This window comes from Gigantopelta aegis, chromosome 7 (assembly GCF_016097555.1).
Source record: "Gigantopelta aegis isolate Gae_Host chromosome 7, Gae_host_genome, whole genome shotgun sequence".
Classification (NCBI taxonomy): Eukaryota; Metazoa; Mollusca; class Gastropoda; order Neomphalida; family Peltospiridae; genus Gigantopelta; species Gigantopelta aegis.
Window position 1 is genome coordinate 38,012,159 of NC_054705.1, and position 20,210 is coordinate 38,032,368.

At 38.6% G+C, this 20,210-nt stretch overlaps 1 protein-coding gene across 1 annotated transcript in view; it reads right to left on the reverse strand.

Annotated features, from left to right (window-relative positions):
- The window catches only part of LOC121378064, a 293,865-nt gene that overhangs the window by 21,562 nt on the left and 252,093 nt on the right, over positions 1–20,210 (reverse strand). Inside the window, exons 19-20 of the mRNA XM_041506164.1 lie at positions 7,938–8,085; positions 4,309–4,571 (exon numbers count right to left, since the gene is read on the reverse strand). Of these exons, the coding sequence (XP_041362098.1) occupies positions 4,309–4,571; positions 7,938–8,085 (411 nt within the window). The remainder of the gene's footprint in view (positions 1–4,308; positions 4,572–7,937; positions 8,086–20,210) is intronic.

The following is a 20,210-nucleotide window of genomic DNA, read 5'->3' on the forward strand; positions in this document are numbered from 1 at the left end:
CTAAAATTAAATAACAGAATTAGGGTGAGGTGGGTGGGGATAAAACTTTAGCGCTTATGATAACGTGTTACTTTATCGCTGCCGGAAAATGAATGCCCGCTTTTTGGGATTAAACAAAGGAACTTGCTTATAAGCCCTATGATTGACTCATTCAAACTACAGAACATGCACTGCACCCTTCGATTGGCAGAAGACATGCCATACATTTAGACAGGGCATGTTACGCATTGCGCAGCGGAAGTAATTGATGCGTAACAATTTACGACTTCAGTCACCGGAAGGTAAACAAAGACATGCATATTTCGCAGACATTTAACCGTGCCGACATTCAGGAATGTGGGCGGGCGATCTACAACATATTAATAACATGTTAAATTAATTAACATTCACATCTGCTGCAGGAACAGATAGCGGAGTTTGTAAATAAGTTGTGTCCAGCTACCGCAAGATATGGAAGTACACGTACCTTATGTACAGCTTATCGGTGAAGGAACCAGCCTCCAGAAAGCATTTCATTATATCAACCATAGACATATACTGAAGCCATAGTTCACTAGTTCTTTCAGTCAATGTCAGTTTCGTTTCATGCAGCTTTCTGCTGATCCTGGAGAGATGGTCATTGTTTTTCACAGAGCCTGGTGACAGTTCACACTTCAACAGTTTGTCGTGCAAGGAAGAGATTACTTCAAAATCTTCCCTGTCCTCGAATTCACTCACTATACACAACAATATCATTTTCAAATATGAGGGAACTCAAGTTTGGGAACTGGTTCCAGCTCTACTTTACAATCAGTCTCCTGGTCAGTGCTTCAGAGTCTCTTCCTCTAGTTGGTATGACAGTTTTCCCATCTGCGTTAATAGTCTTTTCGCACAGTGCACACATCTCCATGGTCTTTCAGAATTATGTCCCAGAAACATAAAATGTATGCAGGTTGAATTTAACATGAATATGTGTACGTGGGCCTTCAACGATGCCCCATTATAACATTTCATAACATTACGACCAACTCCTCTAACGTGGTGTGTGTGTGTGTATGTGTGTGTGTGTGTGTGTGTGTGTGGGTTTGTGGGTTTGTTTTATTATTATTAAATGCCAGAGAAAAGAACAAATACTCTGCGTTAACTTTATGAATAAAATAATTAGTACATTGGTCCAGTTTGTTTGTTTTTTCATAACGTTAGTCAGTTCTTTATAACACCCCGTACCTACCCCTTAACATTACGTAATTGTTGAACAGCCCATGTTCTTTTAAGAAATTAATTCTTCTAAGGAAACAATCACAAAAATAGCTTACCGGGTATTAATAAAAATGCAAATAATAATAACAATAATACTCTGACCCATTTGCATGGTCAGCCATACATTTCCCTCTTACAAACAACGGTCAGTTTATTAATCATTATGCACATTCAGTTTCTCTACAATCAAGTTAAATTTGACGGATGGTACATTTAAAAAAATATCTGCAATAAAATTTGAACATATTATCTCTGCATTTGTGAAAAAGAAAAATATTCAGATAGGGTTGATGTCTGTACAACAGGGTTGGAGCTGCCGATTAATTTACAAGGGGTGAAAATAATCTAAAAAGCTGTATCCCATAGCTGTTTGCATTCGAATGACGTCACTATTTGTATGATGTTACTTTGCATATCCCAACAAATAATAATAGTCTAAGCCGCTTCACAATCCTGGAATTGTTTTGTTTGATGATTATGAATGCATTCGACTGAAGAAAATATTGTAAAACTATTTTTTTTTTACCATATGTACCAAAGATAGATCTAAAGTGAAACTACGATCAAATATATGATATTTATTGTGTAGGAAGCTGAAACAACAGTGCCTGAATGCCTTGTCCTCGACCGTCAAAATTAATAATAAAATAAAAAAATAAAAATTGTCTACGGTGGCTGTAAAATTACATAGACATGAAAACAGGTAAATCATGCAGAACATAATGGCATAAAGAAGACTTACTACTATTTTGACGAAAACAGCTCCAAATCAAACAAGCGCACCTTCGCATATTCATTTGAACCAGGTCTGCTTCCGGTAAAACAAACAGGAAATTGTATGGTGGCCTCGTGGTGTCACAATAGCAAAATTTGTTGTTTTTAAATCAAAATGTTTATGATTATGCAGAGACTGTGATCATTCTAACTCTGGATAGGCACTAACCAATGATCACTTTATTATATCCATACAAATATGTCTGTGTACCATTTACTTTTACCCTATTGTTTCTGTAGTCTAGGCTAAAAGCTCAGTGAGCATATTCTACACCATTGGTGTCACCCGTCATGAGTACAACCACTACTGCTGTCACAGTATATAACGTGGTGGACTTTGTTTCTGTAGTCTAGGCTAAAAGCTCAGTGAGCATATCCTACTTCATTGGTGTCACCCGTTATGAGTACAACCACTACTGCTGTCACAGTATATAAAGTGGTTCACTTTGTTTCTGTAGTCTAGGCTAAAAGCTCAGTGAGCATATCCTACTCCATTGGTGTCACCCGTTATGAGTACAACCACTACTGCTGTCACAGTATATAAAGTGGTGGACTTTGTTTCTGTAGTCTAGGCTAAAAGCTCAGTGAGCATATCCTACTCCATGTGTATATGTCACCCGTTATGAGTACAACCACTACTGCTGTCACAGTATATAAAGTGGTGGACTTTGTTTCTGTAGTCTAGGCTAAAAGCTCAGTGAGCATATCCTACTCCATGTGTATATGTCACCCGTTATGAGTACAACCACTACTGCTGTCACAGTATATAAAGTGGTTCACTTTGTTTCTGTAGTCTAGGCTAAAAGCTCAGTGAGCATATCCTACTCCATTGGTGTCACCCGTTATGAGTACAACCACAACTGCTGTCACAGTATATAAAGTGGTTCACTTTGTTTCTGTAGTCTAGGCTAAAAGCTCAGTGAGCATATCCTACTCCATTGGTGTCACCCGTTATGAGTACAACCACAACTGCTGTCACAGTATATAAAATGGTTCACTTTGTTTCTGTAGTCTAGGCTAAAAGCTCAGTGAGCATATCCTACTCCATTGGTGTCACCCGTTATGAGTACAACCACTACTGCTGTCACAGTATATAAAGTGGTGGACTTTGTTTCTGTAGTCTAGGCTTAAAAGCTCAGTGAGCATATCCTACACCATGGGTGTCACCCGTCATGTATATCGCTGTGTATTAGCCGACTTTTTGATACAAAAATTATCAAGTCAAAGGCTGGGGTCGGCTTATCTAAGGAGTCAACATTTTATTGGAAATGTAAAGTTAGAATAGTGACGTCACGGCTCGACTCGATCTATTGTCATTATTGTGCTCTGCATTTCCGCTTTCATAAAGGTTTAATATTGCATTTTAACACAAGCTATTACAAATAAAAGATATTAAAATTGTATATATATGTTCATCTTTAATAAATGTTGGTGTTTAAAAGTTATTTAGTAATATTTATCTGTTTAAACAACAATAAATGGTGACCGATCAAAACAATTTCGGAAAACTTCGCAGGTCACGTGTCATTACAAAACTGCTTACTAAACCGGTGAACACGTTAATTGTTCCAGCTTCATTTGTTTTGCTTGTCGGCTTGGGATTAATCGACACGGGTGGTTGGGTATGGTAGGGTATAGCCGACTAGTAATGAAAAGACCGATTAGCACAATCAACAATGCAAACAGTCACTGTGTTAATAACGTGTGGCTGCAATCAAGAATGTTTAGGTATATTTCGCTATCTTGGTACTTATATTTTACGAGAAATAAATTAACCGGACACCGTTTCTATAAATAGAAATCGGCTACTGCTTCCGGATAAGTTTGCTGTGACAAATGACGTTTGAAAGCAGATGTAATTTGTCATTTTGTAGACCACACAGATATCTGACTTGGTTAGTTTTATATAGGGGGGGTCGGCTTATATACAAGGCCTATAATTTTAAAGCCGATTTGGAGGGTGAAACTAGGGGGTCGGCTAATGCATGGAGTCGGCTAATACACAGCGATATACGGTACTATCACTACTGCTGTCACAGTATATAAAGTGGTTGACTTTGTTTCTGTACATTTAGAGATATACAAAATTACAGGAGAGAAAATTAAGAGAGAGAAAATAGCTGAGGAAATAAATAGAATAACAAACTCGGTACTATATATATGTAGTACCAATTATTATGAACTATATGTCATATAAAGCTCATGACAAGTAAACATTATTTATTCTCATGATGTAATAATGATGTTTCCTAGCTAGCTGTCCACACTCATACAGAAGGCACATATTACACTTACTGTGAAGATCAAACTGGTAGGTGGAAGATGCATTGAGTGTCCCTGGTGGCAGGACCATTGATTTTTTGTTGTATCCAGTCGGCAACTTGGACACCCAGTCTGCCAATGGCAGTATCTTCATCGGTAAGAGATCTGTCTGTTTCGATAGTTTCCATAAATGTGCTGATATGACTACTCCAAATGGTCCACAGTTTCCACAATTTACTTCCAGTGCCAGATGTTTAGATGGAATGACTTTGTTAGTATTACAATTCAAATTACACCTGGAAAACCAACACATGAGAAGGCATGGCTTGTACCTTATCCACATCTTTTAAAAAAAGGTCTAGTTCAACATCTTTATATCAAAACATGTTATAAATAACAGCCTTTATATTAGCTATAATAGCTATATGCCAGGAATTCTTTGAGTAAGAGGAATAGTTGGTTTACTACTTCTTACTGTTTGGATTGAACAAATACACATGTAGGCTATGTTATCAGTTTTGTGCTGTTGTGACTGGTATTTATTTTACAGGAAGTAAGATAAGACATTAATATTTATTTATCAGGATACAAGCTAAAAAAACAAAACCAGGCAGAAATTACTTTACTTCGTCCCGCAATTAATTTAGTGAGCAGTAGTGCAAAAATATTCATTTAAAAACTAAGAATTTTTTTTACAGTAAACTCTCTAACATGTATAACTCCATTTTCTTAAACATCAAGTTAATCTCCATTGTTTTAACATCGAGTTAACCTTCATTTTTAACATCAAGTTAACCTAAAAAAAAATTAACATCAAGTTAAACTACATTTTTTAAACATCAAGTTAACCCTTTAACCGGTGAGTTTTTTGGTGTGGATTTTTAGATTTTTCAGGCACCCTTGTTCATAGAAAATAGCAAAGCAATCACTAACTCGGATCTCTTAGAACATAACATAAAGTTTGATCAGAATACCCAGATGTATTTATTGGTAAAAAAATATTTGACCTAATTAATTATATTTGACCTACTTTTTGGCAAATCTTGATCTACACTTAGTACAAGTAGTACCTCTACACTGGGAATATTAGCATTTATATGTCATTGTTTCAACACACACGAAATGACAAAGGTCAGCAATATGTATTACATGTTCAAATGGCACACTTTGTAATCCTTGAGCGTGTGATACCTTTCAAAACAAGGTACTGGACACACAGTTACATTACAGTCTCTACATCTGTATCCACTTTGGCGTCGGCCAACTTGTTGACGTCGGTCAGAGCACACAACACAATCTGGACGGTGTCCCTTTGGATGCATTTCCATGAAATGACAATCAGTCAAGCGAAGTGGCTTTTCTCCAAGAATGGGTCGACCCTGTTTTACAGTCCGTTTGGCATGTCCCTCAAGCAATGAAGTACACAAAGATTGTTGAAATTTGATCAGATCGATGCGATCAATTGCAGCGTCTAGTGATTTGTAAATAACATGAGCATTGGCAACACACATGCTAAGAATTGAAGTGAAAATGCACATGTACCATTTTCTTGAGCGATGGGGATGTTTGTAGGTCTTTAGATGCTGGTCACTCAAATCGACACCTCCCATGTCTTTGTTATACTCGTCCACAGCCACAGGTTTCAGCACATCTCGGTATCCACCTACAGTTCCTTTATCACGGATTTGTTTCTCGACTTGTTTCTGGACTTGTTTCTGGATTTGTTTCTGGACTTGTTTCTGAACGTTGTTGTTGCTGTGCACTGATGACAACATGTGAACTCTCTTTGTATCATGCCAAACAACTGCTAATAGTTTTGTCATTTCGACAGTAAACAGAATCATCTCCTTTGGAAAGAGGGCAATTGACAGGTCTCAACTTGAGTGGCATTCTTTTCCGGTTTATGTTGACTGCATGTGCCACACATTCCGGTATCATGACTGCTAAAAAAATCTGCTAAAAACACACTTGTGTAGTAGCTGTCCATGAAAATGATATGGCCCTTGTCCAAATGGTTCACACACAGGTTTTTCACAATAGTGTATGTAGCAGATTCTTCAGGGTTTCTCTGGTCATTGTGACCAGTTCAAAACGTAACCAGTTTTGGCCTCAGACAATACAGATGCCTTATACCCTCATTTGTCTGGCTTTTTGGGGGTTGTATTGTTTGAGTGTACTCCTTCCTTTGAACACTGTTGTCATTTCATCAAGTGAAAGTTCCTTTTGGGGAACAAACAAGTCCTTGAACTTTGGAATGATCATATCGATTACTGGTCTCACCTTGAAAAGCCGATCATGGCCTTCTTCACCTCGTGGCACATGCTGACTGTTGTCATTGAAATGTAGGAATGACAGTATCAATTCAAACCGATTTCTTTGCATAACTTTAGCAAATCCGGGTGTATCAAAGAGCCAGTGTGTTTTCCAGTATGCCTCAAGCTCATGTTTTTGGACAATGGCCATTGCGAGCAACAGCGCAACAAATGCTTTCATATCAGGGATAGTAACTTGACGCCAGGCTTGAAATCTTGAATGAGGCTTCAAATTATTATTTTCAAGAAATTTATTAGCATATCTGTTAGTTTCATTCACTAATAAATCCCAGAAATCATCATCAATTATTCTCTCAAAAATTTGGATAGGGGTTATTTGAACATCATGGAAATTTTCCTTATCCGTAAAGCCAGTGTTTTTATCAAAATGTTTTATCCATGTTTCGTGTTGTTCCACATTTACCAAACTCTCCCACTGACTTTGATATACCTGATCAGGGTTCGAGTTTTCAGTTTGGCTTCTCCCTCTACCTCTCTGGGTCCTAACCCGTCCCTGGCTTCGACCTCTAGCCTGACCAATCCCACTTGAACGACCACGTCCTCTAGTCCGACTCTGACCCCGAGCCCTCAACTGTGTACGTCTTTCTGGGGGTGGGGTGGGATCAAGACATGATTCATTATCACTTTCTGTATCATTATCGGGCCATCCCGCATCGGAAATTCCACTTTCTGGTTCACTGCCACTGTCCGTATCGGCTTGAATAAAGCCTAACACTTCGTTTACTGTAAATCGTTTACCTGCCATCAACCCCTCACTTTAAACACGTATTCTAACCACGTTTTTGTTCAAAACAATCGACTGTAATACATCAAAATGTTCGTAAATGTTCCCGCCATTTTCCGGAAGTAGTTATATTAGCGAGTGCGTTCGATTGCCTACTTGAGTAAGACGAGCAAGCACCAAACTTTTTTCGTCGCAATATTGCGACCTCAGCGGTTAAAGGGTTAAACTACTTCTTTTTTTTTGTAACTATGTCATCAATTTTAACCAGGTTTTTTTCCACCCAACTAGAAATCTCAAAACAAGAAATGGATCCTGATCGTTTCTCTATGGAAACATGTAAACCTTTGTTTATCTCAAACTTTGACATAAATATAGGCCTATACACATCAAATTAGGGTATTAGGTATTAGGGTATTAAAAAAACTTACAATATTTTTTAATAATAATTGTTATTAATTATATGAAACATTGTGAGTTTGTTTTATACCCTAATTAACATTTAGGTTTTTCACCATTTAAATTTGTGATAAATGTGGACGTCTTTCATCTCTTAATTATGTTAAGTTTGTGACGGTAACACTGATTGAAGACAATAACCAGCATACGTTATGTTGGCCTTTGGCCTGGTTTCACTGGTGACGAAGATGATCACCGATGCTGTCACACCAGGTATCCCTGGTTTGCCCACGCTAACTGTGATTTTGAATGTCTTCTGATCAGGCAATGTGTTCTCTGGTATTTCCAGGATTGGTCCTGTTGAAAGGCAAGAAATAGTTGTTTAACAACAGCCTATTTAAAGTATGGCTAGTTGGTGTCTAATTCGTTGTTATTTTGTTTTTGGTTGATAGTCAGACCGAGAGGAATCCTACTGATGCCAAATAGCCTAATCCAATCAATGAAGCAGGAAGGGATCTTTCACATGCCCGTTCCAGACAAAACAGAATATAACACAACATTTGATCATTGTTTTATCTGGGCAATTTCATCTCATCTGGTACCACTGTTCAGGGGACAATATTTTAATCTTACGTAACATGAGTTTAACATAACTAACTGATTGGTCGGAGCAGGCCAGTATTTAGGAATTAAGGTTCACTTTTTTCTTCTGTTTTTAATATTGCACAAATAGTTCACTGTAAATTTTACAACCCTCCAATAAAACAATATTTGCTTGTCTTTATCATTTAGCAATCCCTTACCAAAGCTGCACAGTGTACATGATTCAGAATTTCTAACTAATCTGGCTAAAAAAAAAAAAAAAAAAAAGAAAAAAAAAAGAAAAGAAAAGAGACAAAAAGAGAAGAAAATGTATATGTAACAAAAATGTATAATTGTACTTTCTGCTATATTGATGACCTCATAGCATTCGATAATTACAAGACAATAACAGCAGTTCACCTTCCATTGATTTATCAACCAAAATTCGAAATAAAGGTTAACAACAGAAAGTAAACATGTTAGGTCAGGTCAGGTCATAGGTTTTAACATGCTCATTCAGAAAAAGCTGTTGTAGCACACGGTTCCTCTGTCCAGGAAAGGAAAAGGTTTTGGGTGAATACTAAGGAGAGAGGGGGTTGATTTTGGTGCTCTTGAATTTGAAAACGTCTTGTAGCATTAAGGCCAATTAGAAAATGTTGCATACTTTCTTGAAAGTAATTTCCAAGTACTTCAAAATGTTTTATAGCCAACATGTAGATGCCATTTTGATGATATGACGCATCAGTGACAAAAATGAAATGGGATGCAATACTTTATGGAATACCATTTCCTGAACACGTTTGAGGACTACACCTGTACTTCATAGTTCTGAAGTAACTTGCATGGTCTTGTGTTCAGTGTATTTGGTAGTTACTTGCATGGTCTTGTGTTCAGTGTATTTGGTAGTTGCATGGTCTTGTGTTCAGTGTATTTGGTAGTTACTTGCATGGTCTTGTGTTCAGTGTATTTGGTAGTTACTTGCATGGTCTTGTGTTCAGTGTATTTGGTAGTACTTGGTAGTTACTTGCATGGTGTTGTATTCAGTGTATTTGGTAGTTATACTTGCATAGTCTTGTGTTCAGTGTGTTTGGTAGTTACTTGCATGGTCTTGTGTTCAGTGTGTTTGGTAGTTACTTGCATGGTCTTGTGTTCAGTGTATTTGGTAGTTACTTGCATGGTCTTGTGTTCAGTGTATTTGGTAGTTACTTGCATGGTCTTGTGTTCAGTGTATTTGGTAGTTACTTGCATGGTCTTGTGTTCAGTGTATTTGGTAGTTACTTGCATGGTCTTGTGTTCAGTGTATTTGGTAGTTACTTGCATGGTCTTGTATTCAGTGTATTTGGTACATGTATTTACTTGCATGGTCTTGTGTTCAGTGTATTTGGTAGCTACTTGCATGGTCTTGTGTTCAGTGTATTTGGTAGTTACTTGCATGGTCTTGTGTTCAGTGTATTTGGTAGTTACTTGCATGGTCTTGTGTTCAGTGTATTTGGTAGTTACTTGCATGGTCTTGTGTTCAGTGTATTTGGTAGTTACTTGCATGGTCTTGTGTTCAGTGTATTTGGTAGCTACTTGCATGGTCTTGTGTTCAGTGTATTTGGTAGTTACTTGCATGGTCTTGTGTTCAGTGTATTTGGTAGTTACTTGCATGGTCTTGTGTTCAGTGTATTTGGTAGTTACTTGCATGGTCTTTCAGTATTTGTAGTTACTTGCATGGTCTTGTTCAGTGTATTTGGTAGTTACTTGCATGGTATTTGTGTTCAGTGTATTCTTGTGTTCAGTGTATTTGGTGGTAGTTACTTGCATGGTCTTGTGTTCAGTGTTCAGTGTGTATTTGGTAGTTACTTGCATGGTCTTGTGTTCAGTGTATTTGGTAGTTACTTGCATGGTCTTGTATTTCAGTGTATTTGGTAGTTACTTGCATGGTCTTGTGTTCAGTGTATTTGGTAGTTACTTGCATGGTCTTGTGTTCAGTGTATTTGGTAGTTACTTGCATGGTCTTGTGTTCAGTGTATTTGGTAGTTACTTGCATGGTCTTGTGTTCAGTGTATTTGGTAGCTACTTGCATGGTCTTGTGTTCAGTATATTTGAGCTTGTGTTCAGTGTATTTGGTAGTTACTGGCATGGTCTTTTGTTCAGTGTATTTGGTAGCTACTTGCATGGTCTTGTGTTCAGTGTATTTGGTAGTTACTTGCATGGTCTTGTGTTCAGTGTATTTGGTAGTTACTTGCATGGTCTTGTGTTCAGTGTATTTGGTAGTTACTTGCATGGTCTTGTGTTCAGTGTATTTGGTAGTTACTTGCATGGTCTTGTGTTCAGTGTATTTGGTAGTTACTTGCATGGTCTTGTGTTCAGTGTATTTGGTAGTTACTTGCATGGTCTTGTGTTCAGTGTATTTGGTAGTTACTTGCATGGTCTTGTGTTCAGTATATTTGAGCTTGTGTTCAGTGTATTTGGTAGTTACTTGTGGTCTTGTGTTCAGTGTATTTGGTAGTTACTTGCATGGTCTTGTGTTCAGTGTATTTGGTAGTTATGGTCTTGTGTTCAGTGTATTGGTAGTCTTGCATGGTCTTGTGTTCAGTGTATTTGGTAGTTACTTGCATGGTCTTGTGTTCAGTGTATTTGGTAGTTACTTGCATGGTAGTGTTCAGTGTATTTGGTAGTTACTTGCATGTCTTGTGTTCAGTGTATTTGGTAGTTGCATGGTCTTGTGTGTATTTGGTCTTGTGTTCAGTGTATTTGGTAGTTACTTGCATGGTCTTGTGTTCAGTGTATTTGGTAGTTACTTGCATGGTCTTGTGTTCAGTGTATTTGGTGGTAGTGCATGGTTGCATGTGTCTTGTAGTTCAGTGTATTTGGTATTTACTTGCATGGTCTTGTGTCAGTGTATTGGTAGTGTTGCATGGTCTTGTGTTCAGTGTATTGGTAGTTACTTGCATGGTCTTGTGTGTACAGTGTATTTGGTAGTACAGTGTATTGTATTTGGTAGTTACTTGCATGGTCTTGTGTTCAGTGTATTTGGTAGTTACTTGCATGGTCTTGTGTTCAGTGTATTTGGTAGTTACTTGCATGGTCTTGTGTTCAGTGTATTTGGTAGTTACTTGCATGGTCTTGTGTTCAGTGTATTTGAGCTTGTGTTCAGTGTATTTGGTAGTTACTTGCATGGTCTTGTGTTCAGTGTATTTGGTAGTTACTTGCATGGTCTTGTGTTCAGTGTATTTGGTAGTTACTTGCATGGTCTTGTGTTCAGTGTATTTGGTAGCTACTTGCATGGTCTTGTGTTCAGTGTATTTGGTAGTTACTTGCATGGTCTTGTGTTCAGTGTATTTGGTAGTTACTTGCATGGTCTTGTGTTCAGTGTATTTGGTAGTTACTTGCATGGTCTTCAGTGTGTTATTTGCATGGTCTTGTGTTCAGTGTAGTAGTTACTTGCATGGTCTTGTGTTCAGTGTATTTGGTAGCACTTGCATGGTCTTGTGTTCAGTGTATTTGGTAGTTACTTGCATGGTCTTGTGTTCAGTGTATTTGGTAGCTACTTGCATGGTCTTGTGTTCAGTGTATTTGGTAGTTACTTGCATGGTCTTGTGTTCAGTGTATTTGGTAGTTACTTGCATGGTCTTGTGTTCAGTGTATTTGGTAGCTACTTGCATGGTCTTGTGTTCAGTGTATTTGGTAGTTACTTGCATGGTCTTGTGTTCAGTGTATTTGGTAGCTACTTGCATGGTCTTGTGTTCAGTATTTGGTAGCTACTTGCATGGTCTTGTGTTCAGTATTTGGTATTTGGTGCTACTTGCATGGTCTTGTGTGTCAGTGTATTTGGTAGTTACTTGCATGGTCTTGTGTTCAGTGTATTTGGTAGTTACTTGCATGGTCTTGCATTTAGTGTACTTGGTAGTTACTTGCATGGTGTTGTATTCAGTGTATTTGGTAGTTATACTTGCATAGTCTTGTGTTCAGTGTATTTGGTAGTTACTTGCATGGTCTTGTGTTCAGTGTATTTGGTAGTTACTTGCATGGTCTTGTGTTCAGTGTATTTGGTAGTACTTGCATGGTCTTGTGTTCAGTGTATTTGGTAGTTACTTGCATGGTCTTGTGTTCAGTGTATTTGGTAGTTACTTGCATGGTCTTGTGTTCAGTGTATTTGGTAGTTACTTGCATGGTCTTGTGTTCAGTGTATTTGGTACTTGCATGGTCTTGTGTTCAGTGTATTTGGTAGTTACTTGCATGGTCTTGTGTTCAGTGTATTTGGTAGTTACTTGCATGGTCTTGTGTTCAGTGTATTTGGTAGTTACTTGCATGATCTTGTGTTCAGTGTATTTGGTAGTTACTTGCATGGTCTTGTGTTCAGTGTATTTGGTAGTTACTTGCATGGTCTTGTGTTCAGTGTATTTGGTAGTTACTTGCATGGTCTTGTGTTCAGTGTATTTGGTAGTTACTTGTATGGTCTTGTGTTCAGTGTATTTGGTAGTTACTTGCATGGTCTTGTATTCAGTGTATTTGGTAGTTACTTGCATGGTCTTGTGTTCAGTGTATTTGGTAGTTACTTGCATGGTTGTGTTGTGTTCAGCATGTATTTGTGTAGGTAGTTACTTGCATGGTCTTGTGTTCAGTGTATTTGGTAGTTACTTGCATGGTCTTGTTCAGTTTTGTGTATTTGGTAGTATTTGGTAGTTACTTGCATGGTCTTGTGTTCAGTGTATTTGGTAGTTACTTGCATGGTCTTGTGTTCAGTGTATTTGGTAGTTACTTGCATGGTCTTGTGTTCAGTGTATTTGGTAGTTACTTGCATGGTCTTGTGTTCAGTGTATTTGGTAGTTACTTGCATGCATGTCTTGTGTTCAGTGTATTTGGTAGTTACTTGCATGGTCTTGTGTTCAGTGTATTTGGTAGTTACTTGCATGGTCTTGTGTTCAGTGTATTTGGTAGTAGTACTTGCATGGTCTTGTGTTCAGTGTATTTGGTAGTTACTTGCATGGTCTTGTGTTCAGTGTATTTAGTTACTTGCATGGTCTTGTGTTCAGTGTATTTGGTAGTTACTTGCATGGTCTTGTGTTCAGTGTATTTGGTAGTTACTTGCATGGTCTTGTGTTCAGTGTATTTGGTAGTTACTTGCATGGTCTTGTGTTCAGTGTATTTGGTAGTGACTTGCATGGTCTTGTGTTCAGTGTATTTGGTAGTTACTTGCATGGTCTTGTGTTCAGTGTATTTGGTACATGTTATTACTTGCATGGTCTTGTGTTCAGTGTATTTGGTAGCACTTGCATGGTCTTGTGTTCAGTGTATTTGGTACATGTAGTTACTTGCATGGTCTTGTGTTCAGTGTATTTGGTAGTTACTTGCATGGTCTTGTGTTCAGTGTATTTGGTAGTTACTTGCATGGTCTTGTGTTCAGTGTATTTGGTAGTTACTTGCATGGTCTTGTGTTCAGTGTATTTGGTAGCTACTTGCATGGTCTTGCAGTGTATTTGGTAGCTACTTGCATGGTCTTGTGTTCAGTGTATTTGGTAGTTACTTGCATGGTCTTGTGTTCAGTGTATTTGGTAGTTACTTGCATGGTCTTGTGTTCAGTGTATTTGGTAGTTACTTGCATGGTCTTGTGTTCAGTGTATTTGGTAGTTACTTGCATGGTCTTGTGTTCAGTGTATTTGGTAGTTACTTGCATGGTCTTGTGTTCAGTGTATTTGGTAGTTACTTGCATGGTCTTGTGTTCAGTGTATTTGGTAGTTACTTGCATGGTCTTGTCTTCAGTGTATTTGGTAGCTACTTGCATGGTCTTGTGTTCAGTATATTTGAGCTTGTGTTCAGTGTATTTGGTAGTTACTGGCATGGTCTTTTGTTCAGTGTATTTAGTAGCTACTTGCATGGTCTTTTGTTCAGTGTATTTGGTAGTTACTTGCATGGTCTTGTGTTCAGTGTATTTGGTAGTGACTTGCATGGTCTTGTGTTCAGTGTATTTGGTAGTTACTTGCATTGTCTTGTATTCAGTGTATTTGGTACTTAGTTACTTGCATGGTCTTGTGTTCAGTGTATTTGGTAGTTACTTGCATGGTCTTGTGTTCAGTGTATTTGGTAGTTACTTGCATGGTCTTGTGTTCAGTGTATTTGGTAGTTACTTGCATGGTCTTGTGTTCAGTGTACTTGGTAGTTACTTGCATGGTCTTGTGTTCAGTGTATTTGGTAGTTACTTGCATGGTCTTGTGTTCAGTGTATTTGGTAGTTACTTGCATGGTCTTGTGTTCAGTGTATTTGGTAGTTACTTGCATGGTCTTGTGTTCAGTGTATTTGGTAGCTACTTGCATGGTCTTGTGTTCAGTGTATTTGGTAGTTACTTGCATGGTCTTGTGTTCAGTGTATTTGGTAGTTACTTGCATGGTCTTGTTCAGTGTATTTGGTAGTTACTTGCATGGTCTTGTGTTCAGTGTATTTGGTAGTTACTTGCATGGTCTTGTGTTCAGTGTATTTGGTAGTTACTTGCATGGTCTTGTGTTCAGTGTATTTGGTAGTTTGCATGGTCTTGTGTTCAGTGTATTTGGTAGTTACTTGCATGGTCTTGTGTTCAGTGTATTTGGTAGTTACTTGCATGGTCTTGTGTTCAGTGTATTTGGTAGTTACTTGCATGGTCTTGTGTTCAGTGTATTTGGTAGTTACTTGCATGGTCTTGTGTTCAGTGTATTTGGTAGTTACTTGCATGGTCTTGTGTTCAGTGTATTTGGTAGTTACTTGCATGGTCTTGTGTTCAGTGTATTTGGTACATGTAGTTACTTGCATGGTCTTGTGTTCAGTGTATTTGGTAGTTACTTGCATGGTCTTGTGTTCAGTGTATTTGGTAGTTACTTGCATGGTCTTGTGTTCAGTATATTTGGTAGTGACTTGCATGGTCTTGTGTTCAGTGTATTTGGTAGTTACTTGCATGGTCTTGTGTTCAGTGTATTTGGTAGTTACTTGCATGGTCTTGTGTTCAGTGTATTTGGTAGTTACTTGCATGGTCTTGTGTTCAGTGTATTTGGTAGTTACTTGCATGGTCTTGTGTTCAGTGTATTTGGTAGTTACTTGCATGGTCTTGTGTTCAGTGTATTTGGTAGTTACTTGCATGGTCTTGTGTTCAGTATTTGGTAGTTACTTGCATGGTCTTGTGTTCAGTGTATTTGGTAGTTACTTGCATGGTCTTGTGTTCAGTGTATTTGGTAGTTACTTGCATGGTCTTGTGTTCAGTGTATTTGGTAGTGTACTTAGCACTGCATGGTCTTGTGTTCAGTGTATTTGGTAGTTACTTGCATGGTCTTGTGTTCAGTGTATTTGGTAGCTACTTGCATGATCTCGTGTTCAGTGTATTTGGTACATGTAGTTACTTGCATGGTCTGGTGTTCAATGTATTTGGTAATTACTTGCATGGTCTTGTGTTCAGTGTATTTGGTAGTGACTTGCATGGTCTTGTGTTCAGTATATTTGGTAGTGACTTGCATGTCTGCATGTGTTGTATTTGGTAGTTACTTGCATGGTCTTTTGTTCAGTGTATTTGGTAGTTACTTGCATGTATTTGGTAGTGTTCAGTGTATTTGGTAGTTACTTGCATGGTCTTGTACTCAGTGTATTTGGTACATGTAGTTACTTGCATGGTCTTGTGTTCAGTGTATTTGGTAGTTACTTGCATGGTCTTGTGTTCAGTGTATTTGGTAGTTACTTGCATGGTCTTGTGTTCAGTGTATTTGGTAGTTACTTGCATGGTCTTGTGTTCAGTGTATTTGGTAGTTACTTGCATGGTCTTGTGTTCAGTGTATTTGGTAGTTACTTGCATGGTCTTGTGTTCAGTGTATTTGGTAGTTACTTGCATGGTCTTGTGTTCAGTGTATTTGGTAGTTACTTGCATGGTCTTGTGTTCAGTGTATTTGGTAGTTACTTGCATGGTCTTGTGTTCAGTGTATTTGGTAGTTACTTGCATGGTCTTGTGTTCAGTATATTTGAGCTTGTGTTCAGTGTATTTGGTAGCTACTTGCATGGTCTTGTGTTCAGTGTATTTGGTAGTTACTTGCATGGTCTTGTGTTCAGTGTATTTGGTAGTTACTTGCATGGTCTTGTGTTCAGTGTATTTGGTAGTTACTTGCATGGTCTTGTGTTCAGTATATTTGAGCTTGTGTTCAGTGTATTTGGTAGTTACTGGCATGGTCTTTTGTTCAGTGTATTTAGTAGCTACTTGCATGGTCTTGTGTTCAGTGTATTTGGTAGTTACTTGCATGGTCTTGTGTTCAGTGTATTTGGTAGTTACTTGCATGGTCTTGTGTTCAGTATATTTGAGCTTGTGTTCAGTGTATTTGGTAGTTACTGGCATGGTCTTTTGTTCAGTGTATTTGGTAGCTACTTGCATGGTCTTGTGTTCAGTGTATTTGGTAGTGTATTGCATGGTAGTGTTCAGTGTATTTGGTAGTTACTTGCATGGTCTTGTGTTCAGTGTTTTGTAGTACTTGCATGGTCTTGTGTTCAGTGTATTTGGTAGCTTGCATGGTCATGGTCTTGTGTTCAGTGTATTATTTGGTAGTTACTTGCATGGTCTTGTGTTCAGTGTATTTGGTAGTTTGCATGGTCTTGTGTTCAGTGTATTGGTAGTTAGTTGCATGGTCTTGTGTTCAGTGTATTTGGTAGTTACTTGCATGGTCTTGTGTTCAGTGTATTTGGTAGCTACTTGCATTGCATGGTCAGTGTATTTGGTGTTACTTGGTAGTGTTCAGTGCATGGGTAGTGTGTTGGTCAGTGTTCATTGTATTAGGTAGTTACTTGCATGGTCTTGTGTTCAGTGTATTTGGTAGTTACTTGCATGGTGTTCAGTATATTGTATTGGTAGTTACTTGCATGGTCTTGTGTTCAGTGTATTTGGTAGTTACTTGCATGGTCTTGTGTTCAGTGTATTTGGTAGTTACTTGCATGGTCTTGTGTTCAGTGTATTTGGTAGTTACTTGCATGGTCTTGTGTTGGTCAGTGTATTTGGTAGTTACTTGCATGGTCTTGTGTTCAGTGTATTTGGTAGTTTACTTGCATGGTCTTGTGTTCAGTGTATTTGGTAGTTACATGGTATTTGGTAGTACTTGCATGGTCTTGTGTTTTGGTAGTTACTGTGGTCAGTGTATTTGGTAGTTACTTGCATGGTACTTGCATGGTCTTGTGTTCAGTGTATTTGGTAGTTACTTGCATGGTCTTGTGTTCAGTGTATTTGGTAGTTACTTGCATTGTCTTGTACTCAGTGTATTTGGTACATGTATTTACTTGCATGGTCTTGTGTTCAGTGTATTTGGTAGCACTTGCATGGTCTTGTGTTCAGTGTATTTGGTAGTTACTTGCATGGTCTTGTGTTCAGTGTATTTGGTAGTTACTTGCATGGTCTTGTGTTCAGTGTATTTGGTAGTTACTTGCATGGTCTTGTGTTCAGTGTATTTGGTAGTTACTTGCATGGTCTTGTGTTCAGTGTATTTGGTAGTTACTTGCATGGTCTTGTGTTCAGTGTATTTGGTAGTTACTTGCATGGTCTTGTGTTCAGTGTATTTGGTAGTTACTTGCATGGTCTTGTGTTCAGTGTATTTGGTAGTTACTTGCATGGTCTTGTGTTCAGTGTATTTGGTAGTTACTTGCATGGTCTTGTGTTCAGTGTATTTGGTAGTATTTACTTGCATGGTCTTGTGTTCAGTGTATTTGGTACTTGCATGTCTTGTGTGCATGGTCTTGTGTTCAGTGTATTTGGTAGCTACTTGCATGGTCTTGTGTTCAGTGTATTTGGTAGTTACTTGCATGGTCTTGTGTTCAGTGTATTTGGTAACAGTGACACTGGTCCCTGGAGCATGCGCAGATGTAATTAGCTCTGCGCATGCAATCACATATCTATCTATCTATACTACTCAAAAGAAGTTGAGGGTCAAAGGAACTTTTTGATAATTTTTGGAAGTATGTTTTTTTTAGGCCTGATAGGATTAGAATATTAACCTTTGTGTTGTCATTTGGACTAAAGACATCACATTATTAAGGGGCATGCAATCATTGCCCTTATCTTTAGAAACTTTTTAAGTTAACCCAGATTTCCTTTTCATGGATTTGAAGCAAAAACATAGTCAGATTAAACTGACAACCTACCTCGATACACCCACTGTGACACCTCGTGCACCATTTGCACGTGCTTAGCATGAGTGTAATTCAATGCCTGCCAATTTTACCAATAAAAGGGATGAGCATTTTCCTTTCATCATCACTTTAAATTTGAAGCTGGTTCGACGACAACTCAGTTTGCAAGAAGGGGAAGGGCCATTGGCTGGCTACAAGATGGACACACTCAAAATTCTGTGGCTCACCGTCTAAATGTAAGCCAAAGTGTTATCGGTAGACTCTGGCAGAGGTTCAGGACAACTAATTCTATTCAGAATCGCTCCCGTTCTGGAAGACCACGATCAACAACAGCACGAGAAGGCCGTTTCCTGATGATAACGGCATTGCGACAGCGTTTTGTGAACGGACGGCATCTTCGTGATCAACTCAGAGCTGCTACAGGCAACAATGTGTCTGACCAGACCATTAGGAATCGTCTGCGAGACCAAGGTTTGCGATGTCGGCGTCCTGTAGTCCGACCACAGCTACTTGCCCATCACAGAAGGGCTCGCCTTGATTGGTGCAAACGTCATATCTGGTGGAACCGTGGGCAATGGGCAGAGACATTATTCACAGATGAGTCACGGTACTTGCTCCAGTTCAATGATGGCCGGGCTCATGTTTACCGTCGTCAAGGAGAAAGATTTGCTGATGTTAACGTTGTTCAACATCTACCATTTGGAGGAGGAAGTGTAATGGTGTGGGCGGGCATATCCATGAATCACAGAACCCCTCTGTACATCATTAATGGAAATTTGACTGGTCAGTGTTATCTCAACGAGATTGTTCAACCTTTTGTAATTCCACTTCTGCAGCAGATTGGACCAGGAGCTTGGTTCCAGGACGACAACGCAAGACCTCATCGTGCCAGGGTGGTGACCGACTTCCTGCAGCAGCAGAACGTTCAGAACATGGATTGGCCTGCATATTCACCAGACTTGTCACCCACTGAGTATGCGTGGGATGAACTAGGGCGAAGAGTTTGATCACATCACGTCCCTGCCGTCAACCTCCAGCAACTGGCTCAGCAATTAGTTGCAGAATGGCAAGCGATTCCTCAATGTTATTTCCAACGCCTGGTTAACAGTATGCGCAAACGGTGTCAAGAATGTGTGAATGCTAATGGTGGCTACACCAGTTACTGACGCTTCTACTACATGTGTAAACATCATTTTTGGGAGTGCATGACTTTCTCCATCTGGGTAGTAAACTAGTTTCCAAGCAAAGGTTTTTTGTTTTGTGTTTTCTGTTCTTGAGACATCAAATAAATAATTTGTCATTAGTCGTCACAATTTTAGCATATTAACTTATTTTTATTTGCACAAATATTTTTGACCCATAACTTCTTTTGAGTAGTATATATATATATATCTATCTACATGTATACACACACATATACATATACATATACATATATATATATACTCTGTCAACAAAGAAATGACTAGGTGATATAGGGAAAGAAGAAAAGTATTTGATTTTACAAAATATTGTTTTTTTTGTACAATATTACTAGAATGGGACAGCGTGCCCAACTGCACCCCAAAACAAATCTAACGCATTTTGTTGCACGTTGTGCGACAATTGCAGGAAATCGGCATGAAATGGTAAGATCTTGGCGAATGCACGTGAAACTCAGGGAAACGATTGGGGTAGTGATGGGTATTTAAAGCTGCAATGCTCGCAATGATGCTTCATTTCCTTTTCGACGTAGACGAGTTACAAGATGCCAAGAGTAAGTCTGCTGAATGGAAACATTGCAATAGGCCGCCTCCAGT